The sequence below is a fragment of the Pagrus pagrus genome (genome assembly GCF_965226575.1).
Source record: "Pagrus pagrus genome assembly, chromosome: 17".
Lineage (NCBI taxonomy): Eukaryota > Metazoa > Chordata > Actinopteri > Spariformes > Sparidae > Pagrus > Pagrus pagrus.
The window spans coordinates 12648564-12673460 of record NC_140201.1 but is presented as its reverse complement, the minus strand read 5'-3'; the positions used below and the strand labels follow the sequence as shown (position 1 = coordinate 12673460).

At 40.5% G+C, this 24897-nt stretch overlaps 3 protein-coding genes across 4 annotated transcripts; 2 read left to right on the top strand and 1 right to left on the bottom strand.

Moving 5' to 3' along the window:
- Positions 1–1465: 1465 nt before the first annotated feature.
- On the top strand, positions 1466–11410 carry LOC311273004 (14-3-3 protein zeta/delta-like). Of its 2 annotated transcripts, none has more exons than XM_084379829.1 (6): positions 1466–1575; positions 3828–4138; positions 8490–8616; positions 9294–9454; positions 9751–9846; positions 10049–11410. In XM_084379829.1, the coding sequence occupies exons 2-6, from the start codon at positions 3842–3844 to the stop codon at positions 10109–10111; spliced, it is 744 nt and encodes a 247-aa protein (XP_084235955.1). In that variant the 5' UTR covers positions 1466–1575; positions 3828–3841; the 3' UTR covers positions 10112–11410. The 2 variants fall into 2 exon arrangements, with proteins under 2 accessions (XP_084235955.1, XP_084235956.1); XM_084379830.1 differs by lacking the exon at positions 1466–1575 and adding an exon at positions 1634–2270.
- A 2652-nt stretch (positions 11411–14062) lies between these two features.
- Positions 14063–20935, top strand: LOC311273002 (polyadenylate-binding protein 1A-like). The gene is made up of 14 exons (XM_084379827.1): positions 14063–14843; positions 16812–17005; positions 17362–17477; positions 17753–17892; positions 17981–18075; positions 18168–18305; positions 18651–18746; positions 18838–19204; positions 19405–19515; positions 19625–19764; positions 19892–19976; positions 20192–20322; positions 20484–20583; positions 20822–20935. The coding sequence occupies exons 1-13, from the start codon at positions 14651–14653 to the stop codon at positions 20574–20576; spliced, it is 1899 nt and encodes a 632-aa protein (XP_084235953.1). The 5' UTR covers positions 14063–14650; the 3' UTR covers positions 20577–20583; positions 20822–20935.
- A 969-nt stretch (positions 20936–21904) lies between these two features.
- Positions 21905–24443, bottom strand: LOC311273005 (type-4 ice-structuring protein-like). Its single transcript, XM_084379831.1, has 4 exons — positions 24407–24443; positions 23312–23380; positions 23095–23218; positions 21905–22309 (listed from the first exon to the last, which is right to left on the bottom strand). Exons 2-4 carry the CDS (start codon positions 23358–23360, stop codon positions 22108–22110), a joined length of 375 nt encoding a protein of 124 aa, XP_084235957.1. The 5' UTR covers positions 23361–23380; positions 24407–24443; the 3' UTR covers positions 21905–22107.
- Between the last annotated feature and the right edge of the window lie 454 nt (positions 24444–24897).

Here is a 24897-nt window from a genome sequence, read left to right as displayed (position 1 = left end):
TTGTTCCTTCGCTGCCTTCCTTCCCATCTGTAAACTTGTGAATGAAAAAACACAACACATGGTCATTCATACAAACACACACATCTGCTAGATCTCCTTTGTGTGTCATATCCTGTCTGTTTGGACTGACAGGAAAAAGGGGTGCACTTGCACAAAATGAATTAGTTATCTTAATTAGGTGAAGGAATTAATTAGATCCCCACCAGCTGTAGAGCGTCTATTTCCAGGCGTATATTCCAGTTTGAAGAGATGGAAACAACTGCAGAGACTGCTCCCATTGTACTGGTGATGGAAACGTTTTATGTGCCAGTGTCTTAAAACATTTACAGTTCATTTACATCAAATCATGAACCACTGCTTGCTTATTTTTTTTCTTTTAAGGATAACAACTCAAGTCTTTTTTACTTTACAGCACTGCCATATTACTATGATTTCTGTCCAGGCCTGAAACTAGTATTTCAAACTCTCTACAGAAGTCCTTTGCCTGCTTCCGAACAACTCATAGCCCCACCCAAAAGTCAATGGACTGAGGCACACCCTGTAGGAAACCTGCTTATTGAGCAATTTTTCTCCCAACAAGTTGTAGCTGGAGTAGCTAATGCTCTCTGTCTTAGGTGGAGCATCCAGGGCCCGTGTTGCTTTTTTGTGTGTGTGAGCAACAAGGTTTTTTGTAATTATTTCTATTTAGTAATGAAAAACAGTGTTTACAGTCCCTATAGTCTTACTTGCCATTAATTCATGTCCTTATGCAACAACATTTAGAGGTTGACCCCAGAGACCTGCCTGCACTCTTACACTCACACACAACTTCATGTTGAAACCGCTTTAAAGACAGGTCAAGGCACATAATTGTGTGGTATCATTGGAGTTGATAAGAAAGCTGTTTGTAAGACCAGATAAACAGGAATGGTGGCTGACATTTCAAAAGCCTATTTCACATTACTTTCACAATAATACGCCTTGTTATATCAGTGAAATGATCTCATGGGGAAACTGACGGTATCGGTAGCACAGGGAGGGGGAGGATGACTGCTTCGAGCCAGCCACGCCCCACTTCCGGGTTACATTCTGCTTCCTTTTCCGTAATATTTTTCAATAAAGGACTTCTTTTATAATTACTTTATACAGAATGCAATTCTCTGCCTCCATCTTAACAAACATCACTCTCTGCTCCTATATTCACCTGTAGAATATCAACTCCTTCTCGTCATACCGAAGACAAAACTCACGGACTACATCTCCCATGAGCCTTGTCGACACAAATAAGTGAGTTCTTTATATATTATTGTTATCATTGTCTTAATTTAGACGACCAATTGTGTTGACATTGGGCTGATTGCGATACACGGGACATCTTGATAAATAAATCATTAAAAGTGTCCACCAGGTGAGTTTATTGAAAAAATTGTGCCTCGGGAAGATATTCGGTCGCCCCAGCAACCCGTGTGTGACGTCACCGTCCCTTTGCGACCCTGCTGCTGTGTCTTTGATTGGAGGGAAACCCCGTGGACGAGCGGGAGAGATCATCAGCTGTGCAGCCGGGAAGCAGGAACAACGTCGTAACGACACTCACAGGTCCGTCCACATTTATTTACTACTTCTAATCAGTGGGACTTTAGAGGGGGGGGACTTTAAATGTGCTCCGTGGACTATTTTAATACATTAGTCGTCGCTTCCTCTACTGCGAGAGGAAACCAGTGATGCGCCGCTGCTCAGTCATTGTTCGGTGTCAACTGCATGGGAAGCTCCCCCTGCACTCAAACCCATCTAATTGTTTTACTCGCCGCGTTTAGCAGGCAGCTTTCGGGTGTGTCAAATTAGCTTTCGCAAGCAAAACAACGTGAAAGTAACGCGCAGTGCTCGTAAAACCAAGCGCCCTGGTTTGTTTTCCGGGAAGCGAAAAAGGGCGTTAACTGGACCGGACTGAACTAAGCTAGGCTCCTTTGATTCCAGGTTGACTGACTCGGCTACAAGTCTCATATTTATCCACCTGCGGCGCAATTAGACGTGTTTCTCCCCTCAACAAACATCAAAAGTTATTGAAGCCAAACCAAACAGGAAGGCTTTTTTTCGACGTGTTTTTGTTCTCGCGCCGTGTAAAGTAGGAGCTCGGTGGGCAGGTGTGTGCCTGTGACGCGAAACTGGGTGTCCGACATTCCTCAGAAGGGTGCAGGTGTCTGCTTGCTGGCAAACCTGACGCACTGATCGTGGGATTTTTTGGAAAAGTAGTCTCATAAGTTTGGTGCTTTTGCGTTTGTACAAGGAAGCTGGTAAGCAATCATTTTTTGATTAGTTTGTTGTTGATTATGCACTGCAGCAATCCTTCAGTTATCCCGAGGTGAAGCACAGACATGGTAAAATCCGCTAGCTAGGAAGTAGCCTGTTTTCTTCTTTTCTTTTTAAAAAGCTAGTGAATTGGGTGTGATCAGAAAAGACCAGTATTGACCATACTTGATAGGTTAATGCGTCACCTGTATTATTCTAAAGGCCCTTTCTTCTGCGTATGCGTATATTTTTTAATTATGTAATATACAGCTGGAACGATAAGGCGATTAATCAAATAATCGACTGACAGAAAATTAATGTTCAGCTTTTCTTTGTCACATGTCTGAATATATTCAATTTGAGGAGCTCAGTTTGTGCTCTGGCAAATTGTGATGGACCTTTTCCCCCTATTCTGTGATATTGTTATACATGAAATAATCTGCAGATGAATTAATAATGAAATTAATCATGAGTTGCATGCAGCCCTCCCACACTGTCTTGAAAAGGTCACCTTGGTCACCTGGAAATTTTGATGTGTATTTTTCAGTGTTTCACAACATTTTATAGTCGTCTGATCAGGATTTTTTTCAGGGCTGATGCCAATCATTAGTAATCCAGGAGAACAATAACCGATAATTGGAACTGATATTACAGGAAAAATAGAAATCTTATGTCCAATTTCTCAAAGTTGAGAATAACCAATGATTGAATGTAACCGACTACAATTTACTGTACTTATGTACAATTTTGAGGTATTTTTCAGATTCTGCTACTTAAAACTTTTAGTCCACTTCATTTATTTGCTTACTTAGCATGCAAATTCAGACTATTCAGTGCTGATCGGCTATTACTTGTGACATCAGATAATGTTGTGGTGACCACTAACAGAGAAAGGATGCTGCATCAGAGCCAAAGTACTGCATTTAGAATAAAAAAATTCTAGTTATATCGGCAATCAGACAAAAAAAACCCCACACAGATAATCGTAAAAATGCTGAATATTGGCCAAGATCACGGGTCAGACCAAAAATTGGTCAAGCCCCCTTTTTTTTTTATTATCACTTGCATTGTATCAATCAAGTCTGTGCCAGTCTGTAAGTGCAGACCCCAAAAAAACAGTGGTGTGCACATACCCAAGACACACTTTCTAATGAAAAAAAATTCACAAGCATTTTAAAATATTGAAACACCGACCAACCAGTGTACCAAATGTTTTAGTTGACTTTATGTCCTCGTGTTATTCTCCAGGTTAATGGCACCACTCATTTATTTTTTACTTTATTCTGTTTGTGAGTGTGTGCTCAAATGTACATTTACATGTATACCAGAAACTGGGTGTCTTTTAGAAATCAGGTTAGGCAGGAAGGCAAGCACGTTTACGCAGACCGTAGTTCTCAGTCATTCAAGTTAAATGATCGACACCCCACTTCCCAATCAGGTTGCTCCTTTCCTTGTTTCTGTCCCCCCCCCCAATGCCCTCTAGTCTACCTTCCTAATCCCTCTCCTGTCCTCTTTTGTTTTGCCCTCTCTGAACTCCCTCTCCTCTGTCCTTCCGTCCTCAGCCCACACAGGAGCCATGGCAAACAAGGGGGACCTGATCGAGAAAGCCAAAATGGCGGAGCAGGCTGAGCGCTATGAAGACATGGCCCTCCTCATGAAGCAATGGACAGAAGAATGTGAAGACGAGCTCAGCAATGAGGAGCGCAACCTGCTCTCTGTTGCCTACAAGAACGTGGTGGGGGCTAAGAGGTCCTCCTGGAGGGTGTTGTCCAGCATGGAGCAGAAGGCTGAAACCGAGACGGCCAAAGAGTTAGCCAAGGATTACAAGACCAAGATCGAGTGTGAGCTGAACGATGTCTGCCAATGCGTACTGGTAAGAAGCGGTTAGAGTGGAGAGGGGGCAGGAAATGAAAGGGAGTAAATGTTTGAATCAAGAATCAATGGATGGAAAGACGATGAGATATGCAACAAAGTTAAAATTCTAGTGGTGAGATGGCTTTTTTGGGTGAGAACTTGAAGCTGTTAAACTAAATACCCTAGTTGAGGGAGGGGCAGAAGGTGAGAAGTAAGTTTTCAAAGGAAGAACTCCACGTAGGCATTAAAATGATGTTATGTGGAAATCACCATTGATAACTATGATTACAGGGACAGCTGTACAGTGTATATATAGCTATGGTACAATTTATTCCCTGCCTGCGGTGCTTGTGGCCTGGCCAGGACATGGATGTATTATGAGGGCTGGATATGTTGTGGCTAGTTTGACCCAGTGGCCTATTGCGATACTGCAACAATAATCCCCATGTGGCCCATAAAGCAATTTTCCCCATAGATTGCCATTACAAAAGTACCCAAACTGCAAACATGGTCACTTATTGCTCTTTGCTTTGAGTTTTTCAAAACATGATGGTTTTATAATTGCGGTACTTTTTCCAGGGCATGTACATGATGTCATCCCAGTATAAAGTCAAAAATAGGATGGGCAATGTTAAGAAAGGAGAGACAGGGAGAGAAAAATAAGTACTACACATGTGTAGCTGGCCCCAAAACACAGTGGCCAACTGGGTGAGAGATATTTGTCCAAATTAATGAGCACCATCATGGGGTCTGGAATGCAGTAATAACATTTTTAGACCCCGATCAATATGTACTGGTCGGCTGAATTTGGACTGTCAAAGACATACAGATATTGGCATATATGTTGTCTGATATGAGAACTTTCTTTTTTCTTATTTTACAGAACACAATGCTGAAAAAAAAAATAGCTTGGGGTAATTTTTAACTATTATACTCCACTTGAAACTTACTGCTTCAGTGTTTTTGTTTTTTGTCATTTTAGAGAACAAAAGTTTATTGTTAAACTAAAATCTCCTGCCACCATTACTAATCTGTCACAAGTATTTGATATTTGAGGTATCACTGCAAAAAAGAAGTGTATCAGCTGTAGAGACCAGCTGATATGTAATTTTTTGGTCTGATACGGATACCAATATTAGGGAGTAAAAAAATTCAGATATCAATATATCGACCAATATGAACACGTTTTTTGCAGTGTGACAAAGATTTTTAATGGAGGCAGGATATTCAACAGTAAACTTTTATTCTCTAAAGTGACAACAATGCACTGAAAATGGGAAACTTTGCTTGAAATTTAATAATCATAAATCAACCCAAGCATCATTTTCGTCATTGTGCTCTTTAAAACCAAAAACCTTTTTATATCAGTCGATACCAACACGATATACGTCAATACCAGAGGGTTTTTTTGATGGCCAATTTGGCAGACATATGTTTTAGATAGCAATAGTGTATATTTAAACAGAATTAGCAGAGCAGTGCAGCTCTGCGACTTGCGCTGAAGGGTTCTGAATATTTTAACTTTTATGCGAGTCCAAAAACTGCTAGAAAAATGTGACTCAGAGAATCATGTCTATATGTCTTTTTCTGGCAGAAATGCTGTCGATGCCCTGGCTGGGATGAAGCACTTTTGCAGTGAGAGAAAGAAAATGCTGCATATGATTAAACACTCTGAATCTCTCAATGTCTAAATAGCACTGGTTAAAACCACATTTTTGCATAATACAAGTGTATATTATAGTTGTCTTGGCAAAATATAGTGTAGGTCACAAAATATTTGTTTATTTAATATGCCCTTATTAATCTAGCATATATTTTCTACCGGATATTTTGGCCGTTGATATTTTCATCTGCTGGAAAGTTACACACGATACCGGCAAACAACCGGCAGATACCGGCTAACGTAAACCCTGGTTGATTCCGATATATTTGTGATATACCAGTATCGGCCAACTAGTGTGTGTGTGTGTGTGTGTGTGTGTGTGTATATATATATATATATATGACAATCTGAGAATGAGACTCAAAAATCAACTATCTTTCTTCAGAATAGCGCTTGAGAGTTTGCCAACATTACAAAGTGTTGCTTTAATTGTCAGCCTTTATGAACACATACTTGTTTGCCTCGCCTTTGTTTCTGTCTGCTCTGTTTCTCTCTCCATTTTGTTTTGTCTCTACCTGCAACGTTATTTGCTTTCTTGTGGGCGCGTTGAGGTTGCACAGAGTGTTGCTGCTTCATACTCTTTTCTGCTTGCCTATATGTGTCCAAATACAACATAGTATTGATGTCAATATGACAATGTCTGGACCTGATTTTCCAGGCATCGTTTGGAGTTCATGTGAGAAAATGACTCGGGGAGTACACAGGTTTCTGGACACCTCATATTTGGGTAAAAAAATGTGGAAATCTCAGTCACATGGCTGCTCTGATCATAAACAGCCTGTCTAGTTTAATAATGCTTTGCTTTAGTCACAGTTCATCTCGGTGAATATCCGAAAGTCCGTGCCATTGATTACTCCAGTAATCAGGAAAATAAGTACTTCTTTACATGAATAATTACACATATAGTATATTGGATGTGATTGTGTTGTGTCTTGGTGTGCACGAGCATTCACATGTCGATGAGACCGGCTGAAGCTTCGTGTTTGAAATCTTTCTACCCTGTAGACAAGTGATACTTTATTCAAATGAAGGCTCCATGCCCCAACAGATGTTTGAATATTATACAGATGGATAGTAGTATTTGAATACATCCTGCATTTGCTGCCAATCCAAGACACAAACTTTTGAACTTAAAAGGACAACTTCTAGAGTGAGTTTCTGCATTTTTTTATTCTCTGCCAGGCAAAAACCTGGAGCAAGGGTATTATGCGTTTGGTTGTGTGTGTGTATGACTATGTCTGTGTATCTGTCCGCAGCTAATCTTGCCTACTACTCATCAGCCTAATATTTTCTGTGCAGATTTATGACTGTCTGCTCAAGGACCTCTTGGCGATTCACAATTTCTTACAATATCTATATTATTGACTACTCACTCCTCTTAACTGGCTAGTAGGGGCCACAAAATCAAGTGCTTCAGTTTGGAATCTTGTTACTGATAGCAGCAACGTACGTGTCGGTCATGTTAATGTTGGTGGAGCCTTTTGTTAGTTTGTCCACTTTGAAATTGACATTTTACATCACTGGTGTTTTGGAATATTGCCACCACTTTATTCTACGACTCTATGCATACACACTATTGCACACTGGACACGCAGCCTGCCCTGCACTGCCTGTTCCTCACCTACATGCCCCCAGACACACCTGGCAGAGGCTTGTGACCTCATTTATAAATTCAATTTCATGTCAAAAGTTGGTGTATGGACGATTCAGTGCGTACACACAAAACTATTCTGAGTCATAACACAGTGCGCATGTCCTACGTGGAATTCACAGTATGGACATTAAAAATGCAAGAACGGCGTTGAGTCGCAACATATGACGGACACAGTGAATGCCTCTGGCTCAGAAATAAAAAATAAGTTGATAAGAAACTGGCAGGAATTAGCGGAGAATCCCTCCTGAGAGGAGTGGGGGTGGAGAGGGACACAGATGTAAAAGATGTACCGGATGACTCGGGTTCCTTTTTTGAAATAAGAGTTAATCATGCACATTAAAGCAAGCAAGCTTAGCGCGCCCAGCCCCGGCATCTCCACCACACCTCAACTGGTCAGTGAGTTAGAGTTGAAAGAAGACCATATCTGCATTGCTGAGGCATCGAAGTGAGATTAGTTGAAACTGAATTTGTCCTATTCTGCACCTTTTCTTATTTATGAGAATAAATTACACAACATACAGGTATTGATTAGTTATTACAGACCATTTTTGTAAAAGCACATATCTTAGTTTGTATTTATTATCCTAAATCGTGTTTTTGTGTGTAAGCCAATTACACAGGTTTTTTGCTTATTCATTTTTAAGGATGGCTTTTATCCAATTTTGTAAAGTATCTCCTCTTACATTAATATCTTAGAGGTAGTATTTAGATGTATTTTACACAACCATATCAATTTCAACCGTTTCTAGCGTTTCTCATTTCTCCGGTTTATGTGCCTATGCATGGGTCAGACATTCAATGGAGGACCATGCATTCTCCTGTCAAGTTTGTTTTTTATAAATCCCAAAGTTTACTTAGAAAGTGCCTTACTCCGCCTTCCATGCATATGCAACGTTTATAAATGAGGACCCTGCAGTCTACTCTTTCAGTTTTGTAAACAAATGTGTTCTACTATCAAAGTTTTGTAGTTCATATGTTGTTGTCTTCCTTTCTTAAATTAGTTTTATTTATACCATGTTAGTTTCATTAATGTTTGCACACTTTGGCTTGCAGGACCTGCTCAGAAATCATCTGATCCCCAAAGCCAAAAAGAATGAGGGCAAAGTCTTCTACATGAAGATGATGGGAGACTACTACCGCTATAAGGCTGAGGTGGCCCCTGAGGAAAAGTCAAAAGGCGGCAAGTATAACATACCTGTGTTTCCTGCAACAGTAGCAGCCATTTAAGAGGTTTTTTTCTCCTATGCGTTTTTTTTTAGTGATGCACCGATTTATCGGCATAACATTGGTAACTATTGATATGTGCATGGTTGACTGACATCGGCTCAGGTGGAGGTTGACGTCCTTCCCGTCATGTTATGTTCATGTTCACATTCACCCTTCACAGATTCACAGACAATTTTTGGTGGCTCGAGTACCACTGGTGGTACGCGGGCCACAGTTGGGGAATCACTGCCATTGTAAAAAGTGCACTCATTTTATCTCCATGGCAAATCCAGTTCAAAGGACACAGCTAGCTTACTGGTAGCCTGCAGCTACACTTCCAGACACTTAACCTGTGTACATGCAGACAAACAACTGCCTGGTTCGAAGGTTAACTGCAGCCCTACGAGGATGTTTGTGTCTCACTTTTAAAGGATTTAAACCATATGCAGGCAGGATGTTTTGCATCCTTTTTATTGCGAATGCTGGTTGTGATTTCCTGAAAAAAGTAGTAACATGCAACATCATACACACACAGGTGGTGCACAGTGGAGTGTACTCCTATTCAGGGCAGTAATGTGGACAAACCTTTAAAAAAATCTTTTTACCATTTGAAATATCTGCCTCCTGATTGGTCTGTTCTCCTGTGCGTAGAAGTTGATGATTCACAAAAAGCCTACGAGGGTGCCTATGATCTCTGCAAGAAGGATATGCCGACTACACATCCCATCCGCCTAGGCCTCGCTCTTAACTACTCTGTCTTCCACTATGAGATTGCCAACAATCCTAAAGAAGCCTGCAAGCTGGCCAAGAAAGTAAGAACCGTTCTCTTCTCAGATGAATGTCTTATTTCAGATTCCATTTGATTTGTCTTCATTTTTATGTCTTCTCAAAGATGACTCTAGTGAAGAGTATGATATGATGATGGTTGATGTGGGTCTGGTGGTCTTTAACTTGAAGTTAACTTGAAAGCAGAGATGAAAATTATGTTTTTTATGATGGAAACTACTTCTGCTTAAGAGCCCTTTTTTTTTGCGTTTTGATTTTACATTTGCTTGTATGCTTGTACTCTGCATTTGGAAGCACTGATGGCCGTCTTTTTCTCCTCCAGGCCTTTGATGATGCCATTGGCGATCTGGATAGTATCAAGCATGACAACTACAAAGACAGCACCTTGATCATGCAGCTGCTCCGTGACAATCTGACAGTGAGTGTCTCGTCTTCATCTCCCAGCGTGTCTGCCGTGTCTTCTATTCCCACTTTCTGTTCTCCCTTCTCTCTATTCTGGTTTTCTCGAGTTCCGCATCACTTGTCAGAATCGACTCGACTCGACTAAATATTTTAGATGTTAAGGGTTTTCCTGTGCTTGTTGGTGTGCACTAATCCCAGTATCCCTTGCTTTATTGCAGCTGTGGACTTCAGATACATGCCAGGATGAACGAGAGGATGGGGAACAGCAGGCAGCCGAGTAGCACCGAACATCAGAAAACAAAAACACAAAATTTTTACCTCTCACCAGCCTAAGTTGTTTGTCTGGATGTGTTTGCACATACATGCACAGATATGTATGTGTACACCCCACTCACAATGTGTAAAGTACAGTTTGTGTGTGCAGATACATTGAAGTGTGTGTGTTAATTGTATGAGCACCTCCGCAGAGAAGATAATGGAATAGAACTTTTTGTTTTATAACATTACACTCACTGTGTGAACCAGTTTTGTTTTTTTTTGTCTGTAGTTTAGCCCCCTTGAAATCCCTCCTTTACATCTAAATCAGCCCCATGCTCTTTAACCTTGATCACTGTAGCAAAACAAAAACGACAAACAAAAAAAACCCTCTAAATGCCATTTTGATCATTTGTGTGTTTTTACTTGAAGTCAACATTTACAGTCTTAGTGACACTTTGAAGCACGTAAACCTTAAAACGGTCCCTGCCATTTGTCTCATCTGGCAATAGCAGGGAGTGTATGGATGGCAGAATTTAATCTGGTAAAGGTCTGTTACCATATTGCTCAGTGTCTGGTGCAGTGGGTGGTGTTTTTACCGTTGATGCGGTGTCTCAGTGGGTTCTATGTGCTTTCGGGCATAGGAAAGGTTTTCTGTATGAATGGCCACTTTACGAAAACGGTGGTTAAACTTTGGTTGAGAGGATTACATTCCATTTTACTGACATCGTTTCACTCTCAGTGAAATGTGTAGGCTATAATTTCCTGCAATTTCCCATAACACACGACAAGGTATGGACAGCCTACGATAAAGTGAACAACTTGACGAAATGGCTTGATACTGTAACTTTTTGATATTTTATCTTTAGGCAGTGCAGAGGATACTTTTGCCATGTGCTTTTACATGGCTTTCTACTATTTTCTATTCAGGTGTTTTTGTATTTTCTTTTTTTGTATTTTATTCCTTTTTGACTCCTGGAATGCATGTGGTTCTCAGTAGTCTGGTGTGAGGGTTAGCTGTGCTTTAAAACTGGCAATTTGTGCTAAGGGTTTAGCTTCAACCAGGATGGTTTACAGTAACTTATACCTTCCTCGAAAGAACATTGTGAAACAACAAGCTAGGACCATGCTAAATATAAACTTGTTAAATTAACTTGGTAGAAAGCTACGTTACAACCATTTACTAGTTACAAAGTAGTGCTGGTTTCTTCTAATTACAGTGTATTGGTTTCAAAAAGATGGGATGCAGGATTCAGAAGTTACACTCGGAGTACGTCATTTGGTTATGTGGTTTCATGTAAGTGGAATTAAAACATTGAAATCAACTGTGCTGTCCTCAATGTGTGTGTGTGTGTGTGTGTGTGTGCTCTCGACATGATCTCTCAAATCTGCTCTGCTATGTGGGACAATTTGATTTATAACTGTTGAAACTAACAAAGTTTTTGTATGTTGATTTATTTATAATGGTGAAACCAAAAGGCCCTTTGCACCCTTATGACTTGCTAACTTGTCCTGAAGGATAATATACGATATTATGTATACTTGAGGTCAACTAAATGATCAGATCCGATAAACAGCATTTTTGACTGTCAGAATGTAGGATGCTGATAAAACATTAATTTGAAGTTACCAAAAAAATGGAGTGGGGTAAAAAGTACAGTATACTTTAGTATATGTCTGGTCTTTCGTAACCACTATGGTCATGTGGAAAGTGGAGCACATTTTAATAACTTTATATCCTGCTTTATTGTGTGTGTATATATAAGCTTTATTTTCGTTGCCTTCCTTGGTTATGGTGAATTAAACTAAGATGCATGGCACCTTGAGAGTGGCTGCAGACTTCTGGTTCAGATGGAAGCATCCTTCCCAGTGACAACACTGCCCTCTGCTGATGGTAATGGATGTGAAGGGCCATGTGATGCATGTAGATGCACCATGAATCTCACAAAATGCTTATTTCCTCATTTTAAGCTTGATCGACCAATAGCATCCAAAAAAAGTAAGTGACGTGAGGGACGACAAGATGCCTTGATTTGATTTTTGAATAAATGTCAAACTATTACTATTCACAGCCACATAGGCACACTGTTATTCACCTCATACAAGCCATAGTAAGCCTTTCACATTGTACTATATATTATTAGGCCCATTTTATTGACGTGTGTGAGCAATTCAGCTGTAATCAGTGGCCTGAAAACCGCCATTGTGGAGTGAATAATGTGCTTTCATTCTTACTCACACAGCAGCTGATAAGGCAATCATGCATAAGACATTTGCTGAAGGACCATAAAGGCTTCTCAAATTAGGAATGTCATGAGTGGTGTTGCTGTAAAATGACACACCTAAGGCATGACCAGCCCCTGACATTCATAGTACTCTACAGTATTTCTCTGTAGGGATGATTGTGTGATTATGGCCATTGCTCCTAGATCCTAACCATAGTTGGTATCGTCCCCATACAGCATCCCAAAACAATAGACTGCTGTGGCCAATACAGTGTCAATGTTAGCCTTTGATTTATTTATTTAATACCAAGACTTTATTGTTCACAGGTTCAATTACAAAAGTGAAACAGACACATTAACAACACAAAACAAACAAAAAGATAATTATATTCTCAATGTCAGCGTTCATGTGTTTTCACAAGCATATTAAATATCCATTTAATAATTTGAATGTCTTAGCTTTTTTTTTTGGCTTGGGTTCTGTCCACTTTTTCTTATGAATATGGACTTTTCCAAAAAATAACAATATATAATATATTAATAATATACTATTGATGACAAATAGTTGTTTGATATACAGCATGATATTTCTCATCTTGACTAAAAGACAACATTACATCAAACATAAGTATCTCAACATGTCTTAAATTTCTTTTTCATAAAGTTAGCTACATCAAACCAAAACATTCTGAAAGAGCACATGAGAAATACTCTTTTTCCAGTCCACAGAAATCACATTTGTAATCAATGTCAAGTTTTGAATTGAACTGGGTAGATTCCATGTAATATCTTAGAAGACATTTCCTTAAGCTTTAGTTAACAAAAAAAGGGAGTGCTGCTCAGTCGTGGGAAATGGTGTCCCTCTGGTGCTTGGATCTTGTTCTTTCAGAATCGTCGAAAAAGTCTGAGGCACTCAAGAGGGTTATAAATTAAAAAGCCTTTTTATGAATCACGGGTGCTGATCACAACATCAGTAAAAACATGCTTACACGTTTCAGCCATTAAGGCCTTCATCCGGGCAGTACAAAATGGCTACCTTTGGGCTCTCACATTACACTTCCTTAAGCTAGTTATTAATACAGTATTTATTACAAGTTTCCCATGCTTTCTCCCACTGTATGTCATTGAGTAATGAAGATCAAAAACATCCAGATGAAGGGACAGTGACACAACTAATATTCTTGTTAGAGCAATTCTCTTAGGCAGTATTAGTTCCACCAATATAAACATTCCTCATACATTCATACACAAAATTAAAAGTTAAATCTGCAACACCAGAGTTTTGTAAAAGTTTAAGGACATTTTATGGAATGGCAATGTCAGAATTCCATTATTAAACCCTGTGTGGTAAAATAGAGTCCTAGTTTTATACAGGATGTCTATATTGTCATATGTGAAGTAGCGTTGGGGTGAAAAGCTATGATTGTAAGCTAATAACCAAGATGTCAGTGCTTGCCTAAGGAAGAAAATTTGGGAACTTGATAGGAATGTGTCAACAGAGGAGTCACATTTAAGTAGAAATCTGATACCACCATCTTGATCAAACAGATGATTGGGGAAGATATCCCAGATACTGTCCTGGCTTCAGTTTCAGCCTTTAACACTGCGTTTTTACATGATTTCATCATCATGCGTACAGCTGTGGTCAACGCCCCTTTGTTGACTTTTTTTTCCAGCTATACTGCAAGGCGATTGGTCCATTTCGATGACGCGGCGGCTCGTATATAAACAGCTACTTCCTCGTTGGTTCCTCCCCCTCAACCCCGGCTGTTAGTGGTGTGTGAGTGCGTGTGTGCTCCTGAGCTCGCTCGGCACACATTCTATAAAAAAAATAAAAAAAAAAAAAAAAATTTCAAAACATAAAACAACCAAAAAATCATATTCTTTCTTTTCTTTTCTTTTTTTTTTTGTAACAAGTCGGTGAAGCTGGAGTAGACATCCGAGGACCGGACGGTAACGTATAAGTAGGGGCTGCCTAAAAAATCGGAACGACTAAAGTGACAGTCGACGTGTTACTGGTACAGAAGCGACGCCAAGTCACGTTATATTCGCTTTTATCGTTGTGTGTCAGCTCTGAGTGACAGTTTTAATCCCGTTACAAGTCGATAGTCTGCCATTTTAATATCCACCTTTTAATTTTTTACTCTAAAGCACCCCAACTCACAAGGCAACGGTTGCTAACGTGTACCAGTAGAATTCTGCCCCGAGCTGACGTGACGCGAGGGACCGTTAGGGAACCGAGAATTCTTGGTGGAAAACTTTTTTTTTTAAATTTTTTTTTTTTTTTTAAGAAAATTAAGCTTCGTCCGAGCAGTTTTCTAGCATCCACAGGCTACGAATATGAACCCCAGTGCTCCGAGTTACCCCATGGCCTCCCTGTACGTCGGGGACCTGCATCAAGATGTGACAGAGGCCATGCTGTACGAGAAATTCAGCCCAGCCGGAGCTATCCTGTCGATCCGGGTCTGCAGGGACATGATCACCCGGCGTTCCCTCGGATACGCCTATGTCAACTTCCAACAGCCAGCGGACGGTGGGTACTTTAACAGTGTGTGTTAAAATCATGTTCGTTTTAAATGACAGTCGATGACAAGTGAAAGCTCGCCTCTTCCTCTCTACACGTGACTGCGGCCGACATGTTGTCGGTGGGTCTCCTCACTTGAACCCTCCCAGCAGTGGCGTAGCAGAAAAGCACCATGTCTGTCTGCGCTGCCCTGCCCACCCCAGTCATGTAGCAGTGGGCTGCTAGCTAGCTAGCTCGCTGCCAGCTGACTAGTCAATGTCTGTTTTATCTCTGCTCTGTCAGGACAACACCCTGACTGTTCAGCCTGAAGTGCTGACACTGTACTTTCATTATATCCGCCCTGAATGCTTGCTAGGTTTGTGTTGATATTAACATTCATTGTATGTGTAAAGAGATTTAAAAAGAAAAAATAGTATGACAACTCCTAAAAATGTTAGAATATGTTAGTCATGCATGCCCAACAGCCAGATGTCTCCCCTCCACAAAGTCTTTTCTGTCTACTATTGATAAGAGCACTGATCTAAATCTGCATCTGCTTCACTTGGGTGTGTTTCTGTGTTTTTTACTGAGATATATCCTGCTCAGGCTTTTTCAGTCTCTTAATATGCCAAGTATTATGGGTGGGGTCATTCAGTTACAATCCTCTATAATGTTCTATGTCATTTTATATACCGGTGACATTAACAGTATATAACGTGATATGGTAAGCTTTCTCAAACCAGACCGAAATTGACAGATTTGTTTTGTTTATTCAAGAAATTAAAAGCCTGACAAACAAGGATACTCCGTCACATTGATGGAAAAATCTTTCTTGGTAGGAAAAATACATTTCCTACCACCATAAAGCAATGGTTGCTTAACACAAAATGACAAGATGATGTGGTGATTAGACGAGTGGCAAAAATGTAATTGTTTAATGATTTAAGTCACTTTATAAGTGAAAATGCCTAAAAATGTGAATATTTGCTGTTTGTCCTATATTTTCATGATAGTAATCTGAATATTTAGGGTTTCTGCTGTTTTTTAAAAAACAAAACAAGCAATATCAATATATCAACTTGGACAGGTAGGTAAATTGTTATAAACATTTTTGACATCTTCTCTTTCAGTCAATGAATATGTAATAATCAAGTTAATCTATAATGAAAATATTTTTTAAATGCAGCCCTAAGTGATGCAGATAATTTAAGGTCACCCCCAATGTATCTGTAGAACTTCTGTTGTTTAAAGTTTCTAAAATTTCTACTGGTCTGAGTTTGCAAGCTATCACAGATTGCTAATGCAGTTTTCCTGGTGTACATGTGACCAAAAAGGGCCCAGTTTGAAAATGTTGACAAGGGGAAGTGGATGAATGCAGCCACACCTACTGTCAAGCTGCTCTGGAGCAACTGACTAAAAGGAAGCCGACAACTTGAACAGTGTTGTAAACAGAATCAGATCAGAAATACTTTATTGATGGATGATTGATTAACACTGATGGATGTAACTTTTTAACCACAATCAAGGCATGGACTCTTTAGAGATCATCTTAATACCCTCAGTCATAATATGTGGTCAAGCATATAGAAAGACTGCAGCTTTGTCAAATTCAGTGCTCTCTCCTTAGTAGGTTGCACTGGCCAAAATGGCTGCAACAGTGACTCTGTAGTTCATGGGCCCCACATTTCTTCTTCATGGATTCTGGGGATAGATATGTACTACAGACAAAAACATTAATAAATGAATAATAGGACACTTTTCAGTCCATTGGATTATTCCTGCCTAATATGTAGAAAACACTGACATTAACATTAGTCTTGTCTATTCATAATTCATTAATTTCTAACTAAATGAGGCTCACCTGTAATGAAACTTGAAGATCCAGTTTTCTGACATTTTTCAGTTTCCCATCATTCATTAAGCACAAGAAACCCCCTCAAGACTACCAACCCCACCTTTATAACCTAACAGATATTCATACTGTGTTCCTTCCTTCAGCTGAGCGTGCACTCGACACTATGAACTTTGACGTGATCAAGGGGCGGCCCGTGCGCATCATGTGGTCACAGCGTGATCCGTCACTGAGAAAGAGTGGTGTGGGAAACATCTTCATCAAGAATCTTGACAAGTCAATCGACAACAAAGCCCTGTACGACACTTTCTCAGCTTTTGGCAACATCCTGTCATGCAAGGTAAGAGATTAGTGGCCTACTTGTATCCGCCCTGAACAGGGAGGAGGTCCACCGTCATTGTTGTGGTAAAGCATTGTGAGTGCAGGCGTGTGTGTGCTCTTGTAATTATTCTAGAACCGTTTGCACTAACAAATCAATAACCCAGCAGATATGATATATCATGATATGATATATAATTTGAAATTAAATTCTGAACTTCGCTTGTCTTTCAACCTAAGGAACATCACAATATAAAGTCTGGTTAATAGAGGAGACTAATATTTCAGGTGTGATCTAGCAGACAGGCCAAGTTTAATATCCTGTTACTGCATGTGTGTGTGAGGCTTAAAAGACAGCACGTATCTTCTCTCTTTAAGGTGGTTTGTGACGAGAATGGCTCTAAAGGCTACGGCTTTGTGCATTTTGAGACTCAGGAGGCAGCGGAACGAGCCATTGAGAAAATGAATGGCATGCTGCTCAATGACCGAAAAGTGTAAGTGAATGTTTTAAGTAGTTTGAAACTGTTTTGGTGCCGACTCATGGATGACACGGAAACTTTGTTGAATTGATATTGAAGTTTGAAGGTTGCACAATGATGCTTGAGCCCTTTCAGCACTTTCAGTCAGTGTTTCTTTGCAAAGATGACTGAATAGACTGAAACGCACACAATTGACCTTACAGTTGTGAGAATCACCACATTTTTATTATTCCTGTGTTTAGTGTAGGTAATGTGTATTAAAATTCATTTTTATGTCCATTTCGATGCAGATTTGTGGGCCGCTTCAAATCTCGCAAAGAACGCGAGGCTGAGCTGGGTGCTCGAGCCAAGGAGTTCACAAATGTCTACGTTAAAAACTTTGGTGACGACATGGATGATGAAAAGCTGAGGGAACTCTTCAACAAATATGGTCAGTCAGGGTGTCCATTATTATTATTATTATTATTAGTCCACATTATCCACAAACATACTCATTAAAGGTTCTCTCTGTCGCCTAGGAAACGCCATGAGCATCCGTGTCATGACTGATGACAGCGGAAAGTCTCGAGGTTTTGGGTTTGTCAGCTTTGAGAGGCACGAGGACGCCCAGAAGGTAAGAGTTGTAGCTACAATTTTCTGCTGACCACCTCAGAATGTCCACCATTTCCTGCCCCTGAGCTAACTTGGTTTTCCTGTTTGATTCAGGCAGTGGATGAGATGAATGGGAAGGAGCTTAACGGCAAGCTCATCTACGTTGGCCGCGCCCAGAAGAAGGTGGAGCGACAGACCGAGCTCAAGCGCAAATTCGAGCAAATGAAACAAGACCGCATGACTCGCTACCAGGTCTGTTTCGTCTTGTAATTCAAATAAAGTGCCATAGTTTCCAATTCCCTTCAGTCATATTGTTTGGTCGAGCATATAGAAAGACTGCAGCTTTGTCAAATTCAGTGCTCTCTCCTTCGTAGGTTGCACTGGCCAAAATGGCTGCAACAGTGACTCTGTAGTTCATGGGCCCCACATTTCTTTATTATGGATTCTGGGGATAAATATGTACTACAGACAAAAACATTAGAGAAACAGTGACGTGACATTTTTCAGTCCATTTGCATTGGATTATTCCTGCCGAAAACACTTTTGTGTTTTGAAAAGCTAACACAGAAGTTAACACTACTTTTGTCTTATTTTCAGGGTGTCAACTTGTACGTGAAGAACCTTGATGATGGAATTGACGATGAACGTCTACGAAAGGAGTTCTCACCCTTTGGCACAATAACCAGTGCAAAGGTATGACCTCACATGTATACTTATCTTCTCTAGGGTTTCACATCTGTATCCAGATTCATTTCTCAGTTTCATTTGACTTTCTAACTCTCAGGTCATGATGGAAGGCGGTCGCAGCAAAGGCTTTGGCTTTGTCTGCTTCTCGTCCCCGGAAGAGGCCACCAAAGCGGTGACGGAAATGAACGGACGCATCGTAGCCACCAAGCCATTATACGTGGCCCTGGCCCAGCGCAAAGAGGAGCGTCAAGCCCACCTGACTAATCAGTATATGCAGCGCATGGCCAGCGTGCGTGCAGTGCCAAACCCAGTCATCAATCCCTACCAGCCAGCCCCGCCCTCTGGCTATTTCATGGCAGCCATACCTCAGGCTCAGAACCGTGCTGCTTACTACCCAGCTGCTGGGCAGATGGCTCAGCTCCGCCCAAGCCCACGCTGGGCCACCCAAGGTGTCCGGCCACAACGTGAGTATCTGGACTCGAATTTGAACTGTTATCTTATCAAGGTTAGGAATATATTTGACTTAATATTTGGTTTAGGTACCTTGAAAGAGCTTGAATTTTACTTGTTGAACGAACCCCGAACCCTCATTTTAAAAGACATTATTAAGCAAAAAACCCTGTTTGTACTTGTGTAAATGAAGCCACTGTTTTTGTATGTTCAGACTTCCAGAACATGCCGGGTGCCATGCGGCCCTCAGCACCACGCCCTCAGACCTTTGGTGGCATGCGACCGAACTCCCAGGTGCCACGCATGATGTCCACCCAGCGCGTCGGTCAGTCCCCTGTACTCAATCAACAGTCTGTCTAACTGCAAAGCAAAGTCATTTACCTGCATGGCTGCTGCTTGTGTCCTTGTTTTAATGTTTATCGCTCTTGCTGCAGCTCAGACCATGGGGCCCCGACCAGCCACCGCAGCTGCTGCAGCAGCCGCCCCTGTGCGTGGAGTCCCTCAGTACAAGTATGCTGCAGGAGTCCGCAACACCCAGCAGCACATGACTCAGCCACAAGTCACCATGCAGCAGGTAGGAATGCACATTTCTTTGTTAGACCAACTGACCCACTCTGACCTGCACGTGAAAGAAAGTTCAAGTTCAAAGTGCGTTCAAAATTTCCTGTCTGACTTTGAATTCCCTGTGTCCTTCCCTTCAGCCTGCTGTTCATGTTCAGGGACAGGAGCCTCTGACCGCCTCCATGTTGGCTGCTGCTCCACCACAGGAACAGAAGCAGATGCTGGGTAAGTGTCAGTAAAACAGCTCTTCCATGTTAGCTTGACAACATTGATCCCTGGCCTCTCACTCGATCCAGTGCAAACAAAACAAGTTCTGTCCCACCAAAGAAAACCATACCTGGTGTCTTGTGTATTGTATACAACACAGGTATTATCCCAGTAACTGGCCCTTGGCGAATGTAAATCACTTCCTGTCTTAAATCCTCTGTGTACTCCGCTAGGTGAGCGTCTTTTCCCACTGATCCAGAACATGCACCCAAGCCTGGCAGGAAAGATCACTGGCATGCTTCTGGAGATCGACAACTCCGAGCTGCTCCACATGCTTGAGTCACCAGAGTCTCTCCGCTCGAAGGTCAGTACTGAAGTTCATTGATATTGACAGGAGATTGCCAGGACAGGGAAGTGCAGAGAGTACTTTCTGTAAGACACAGAAAAGGTGGATCTTGTAGGCATTTTGAGGTAATAGCACCATGATGTTGTGGTTTTGATGACATTAAGCTTTTTTCTTTCTAGGTGGATGAGGCAGTGGCTGTGCTTCAGGCCCACCAGGCCAAGGAGGCCGCCCAGAAGACTGTGACAAATTCAGCTGGTGTCCCAAGTGTCTGAATCCAAGGTACAACTAGTTTTCCAGAGCTGCTTTAACAAAGAACACACAGTGTTGTCAGGAGATTATGGCTCCTCATGATGAACTTTCTACTTATACATTGAACTCACCTGTCCACTTAAGCATTCTAATAATTTTCAAGCCTTGTTACACGTTAATATCATTACATGTACAAACAGTCTTAGGTTTACCAATGTGGGGGTAAAAAATCCATATCACTGATGGTATGTTTGTTTCGTATTCACAGGAGTGGGGATCCTTGAGAGACTAGCTTCACCGACGGACAAAAGAATCTAACAGCGAAAAAGTTGAAAATACATAAAACAGAGTAAAAAGAAGTCAAATAATATATTAAAAAAAACCAATGGTAACAAGTCTCCAGTCAGGCCTGTAAAGGAGCAGAAGCACCAGGCCTGGTTTGTTGAGTTAAAATAATAAAAAATGCATCAAAAAAAGAGAAAAAGTTAAAATAGAAAATGTTCCAATTTCTGAGGGGTTTTAGAGGAGAATTCTTTGACAAAATAAGATTGAAAGCATTCCTTTCTGCCATTTTATCCCTTTCAAATGTTTGAATGTTTGGGCTGTAGCGGCCTGTTATTGTGAAATTTCCCCCCGACCTTTGCTTGCTTGAATAAAACTTAAAAAAAAAAAAAAAAAAAGCTTTGTCTGTTATTGGCTGTTTACAGATAATTACAGGTCAGAATAAGACTGTTCCCGTCACTCACACCAACTTGATAGTAGTAGGAGTTCCCAAATGTGTTTATCAGAGGTGGAAGAAGTAGCGATTTTACAGTGAGGAAATACTGTTACAGGTTGAAGTCACCTTTTTACTTAAAGGTAACCACATTCACAACTTTACAACATGGGCTAAACTGTGAGTGTATTCATTAATTTAGTATATAATGGAGACATGACAGCAGATGGAAATGCTGCTAGTCAATATTAGCATCAAAATACCTAATGTACTATAAGTAAAAGTACTCATGCTGAATGGCATATTTCAGTATAATTAATACTATTGGATAATCATTTTTGATGTGTTTATCTCCATCTTATTAATGCTGAAGGTGGTTCAACTACTGTATATAGCTTGTGAATTTCCCCTCAGGGGTCAATAAAGTGTCATCCTAATCTGTAATATTACATCAAAATGTATTTATTGATTATATTTCATATTTTTAAACTAAATCTGCAAGTTTACAAGTACCTCAAAAGGTAAAGGCGGAGTAAATGTACTTAATTACTTTCCGCCACTGGTGTCAGTTTCTGCTGGCCAAATCAAAATACTCCAGTGTTCATACACATACAAAATGAAATTGACACAGTGAAGTTTTGTTTCCAGTTTTATTGTGCTTTAGGACAGAGATGTTAATGTCACTGTTAACAATCACTGAAAACACATTGAAGGCAGGTGTACTTCTGCCTGCGCTTTCAGGCAAGCCTTCAAATGCAAGTAGCTCCGTTGACTCAGTCCACGACAGAGGAGATGTTGGTACAGAGGCACATTTGCATCTTTTTAAAAGGACAATTGGTTTAGTTGCCAATGGCCTTGGCCTGCTCGGTCAGCTGCTGGAAGATGGTCTCCATCTGCTTCTGGAACTCGGTGACCATGGGTGTGATCTGAGCCTGCACGCTGGCAGCCATGGGCTTGATCTGCTCCTCGACTCCGGCAGCAACAGTCTTAAGCTGCTCCTGGACCTGAGCGGCCAGGGGCTCCAGCTGGGTCTGGATGCTCCTTTGGGGTAGAACATAATGAAAGAACATTTAGGAAAACCAGAAATACACCTGTTTAAATGGCACATTGCAGTGCAGTCTCATCATGTGTCTTCTTAAATAATGGCCACATTTTAATTTCTTATGCTTGCAGAATAGTCAAAGTGGCCACAAGGGGCTCTGTGAGATACATTTCAGTCATTCCTTTGCTCATTTACTAAAGATGCACTTCTTACATAAAAGAGTGAAAACTGACGTTGCTTTCACTATCAGAAGAAAACATCAATTCAGTGCTAAATACTGCAAAATGTGCTACTTTGACTCTAATGCAGAATCTGCAAAGTAACTAAAGTTATCACATAAATGTCGTGAGTGAAAAATACAATATTTTCCCCAAAGTCTAGTGAAGTGGAAGTATACAGTAGCAGGAAGTGGAAATAATCAAGTTAAGTACAAGTGCGTCAAAATAGTGCTTAAGTACTTGAGTAAATGTATTAAATTACATTCCATCACTGCATTATTGTTACTGATGCATTAGCTGGTCGACATTGAGCTTGTTGTAGTTCAATTTGTAATAGTAAAACATTAAGTACTTTCCGTTTAAAAGCAGAAATTTAAAGAAACTTAAAATGGAGATACTCAAGTAAAGTTAGAGAGTTACTCAACTTATAACTTTATTTATTTAACAATGTACAAGGTCCAGTGAGGTCAAGCAGATTCTAATCATCATGAGTCACCATCATGACTAACCGTCGACCCTGAGCGCGTGCAGGTCGAGGTGTCAGTCAGGTGTCACTGTATACTCACTGAGCCTGGCTGGTCAGGTCCTGGCTGCGAAGGAACTCAGTCAAGTCCTGGGTCATTTTGTTCTTCATCTCCTCAAAGTACTGACCGATCTTCTGAAGATCAGTAGCATCCTGTGCAAAGCTTCCTGTGGGTTTCCAAACACAAAACAAGTCAATAAGAGAGATTGTTTTTCAACTGATAAACATTCAAAGGAACCAGTGTGAAGGTCAAACTGTACCGTGTGCCAGAGCGAGCACGGCGACGGCGACGATGAGGGAGAGTTTCATGGCTGCTGAGTGGAGTAGACCTATACAAACAAACAGAGTTGAGTTATTCTGATGTTAGTATACTGTGTGTCCTCTCTTCAACCTTTTTTTCCATTAGGCTTGAGCTCATCTTGAGACAACGGAGCAGTGTATTCAATCTTCCCTGATCATTTTAATGTTTAAAAAGACTGATCGAGCCACGAGGACGTTTCATGAAGTTGTTTTTCAGAGCTGAAAGAGTGTAGGAAGGCCTCCTGTTGTTTTTATCAGATGACTCACTGATAAAAGTTGTTCTTGGAATCCTGCCCTGGCTATTTGTCAAGAGGTAGTAAAATAAATATTATTTAGTCACTCGTCATGTTTGTCCAAACCCCCACGCATTAACTTGTAAACTTTATCAGGCTTATCAAAGACGACATGTCAAAAAGTAAATCTCTTATCTCACATGGTCAGAAATGTTTTTTTGATCACTTCGATTTAAAAGCAGATATAACTATCATGATTTTCAAACTGCTACTCCCCAATGATTTTTTTAATGATCAATTTACTGTATCTCGTGTATTTAGAATAAGATATTTATTAATTTTAAGGCTTTATTCCACACCTCACCTGTGGAGGAGCTCATAGTTTTTTCTCTTTGAAATTAAAAACAAATCTTAAATTTACAAATAAAACATAACAAGAAAACAACACTTCCACTGGCTTATTGATTGAGACGGATGTTGCTTTGCTGCTTTAAATTCAGTGCTTAACTTTCTTTGGGTCATTTATTTATTCTTTTAAACGCTCAGTGAGATTGAGAGGGTTTAATATTAATAATATTTAAAAACAAATCAAATAAAGGAAATTGGCTTCTCAAGGTGTCACACATAAGTTCACAGTTACATTTTCTACATACATTTTGTTCAAGTTCAATCTTCCTTTTGAAATTAGTTGGCATCAGTTCCTCTCATTAAAAGCCAGAGCAAAATAAAGGTAAAATTTCAGTCTCAAGTTTAGAAACAAACAGTAGTTTTAAAATAAAGATGCAGCCCACAAGAGGATGAGATGACCAGAGTTGTACTCACCTGTACGGCAGGAGGATCTGGACCGGATGGTGCCTTCCTTGGGTTCGCTCACCCTTCTTATAGTCCAGCCAGGTGATGCAGCCCTGTCATGGGCGAACCTGATTGGCTGAGATAAAGCAACAAAACATCATTGGATGTTTGTGCCAGTTAGATACTCACAGTGCTGACCCTTGCTGCTGAGTTTGCCACCTGGGCAAACTAAACCAAAGTCCAAGAGTCCCTCTGCTGACTGTCCTGCATGAGAGTGCATCTTATCGTATTGATTAAATAAAACACTTAATCACCGGTGACAGCATCACCATGACAGTGACTACGCTGATGTTGCCACATCAGCCTCAACAGATATGATAACAGAGAAGATAACTGACAGCAGCATGTCTTTACTTGTTCCTGTGTTACTTCTCATTTTTATTGTACAGTTGTAGTTGTAACATAGCTTGTGATGTTGTTTTACTTATGATTTAAGAGTCAAACTTTAAGTAGGTGGCACT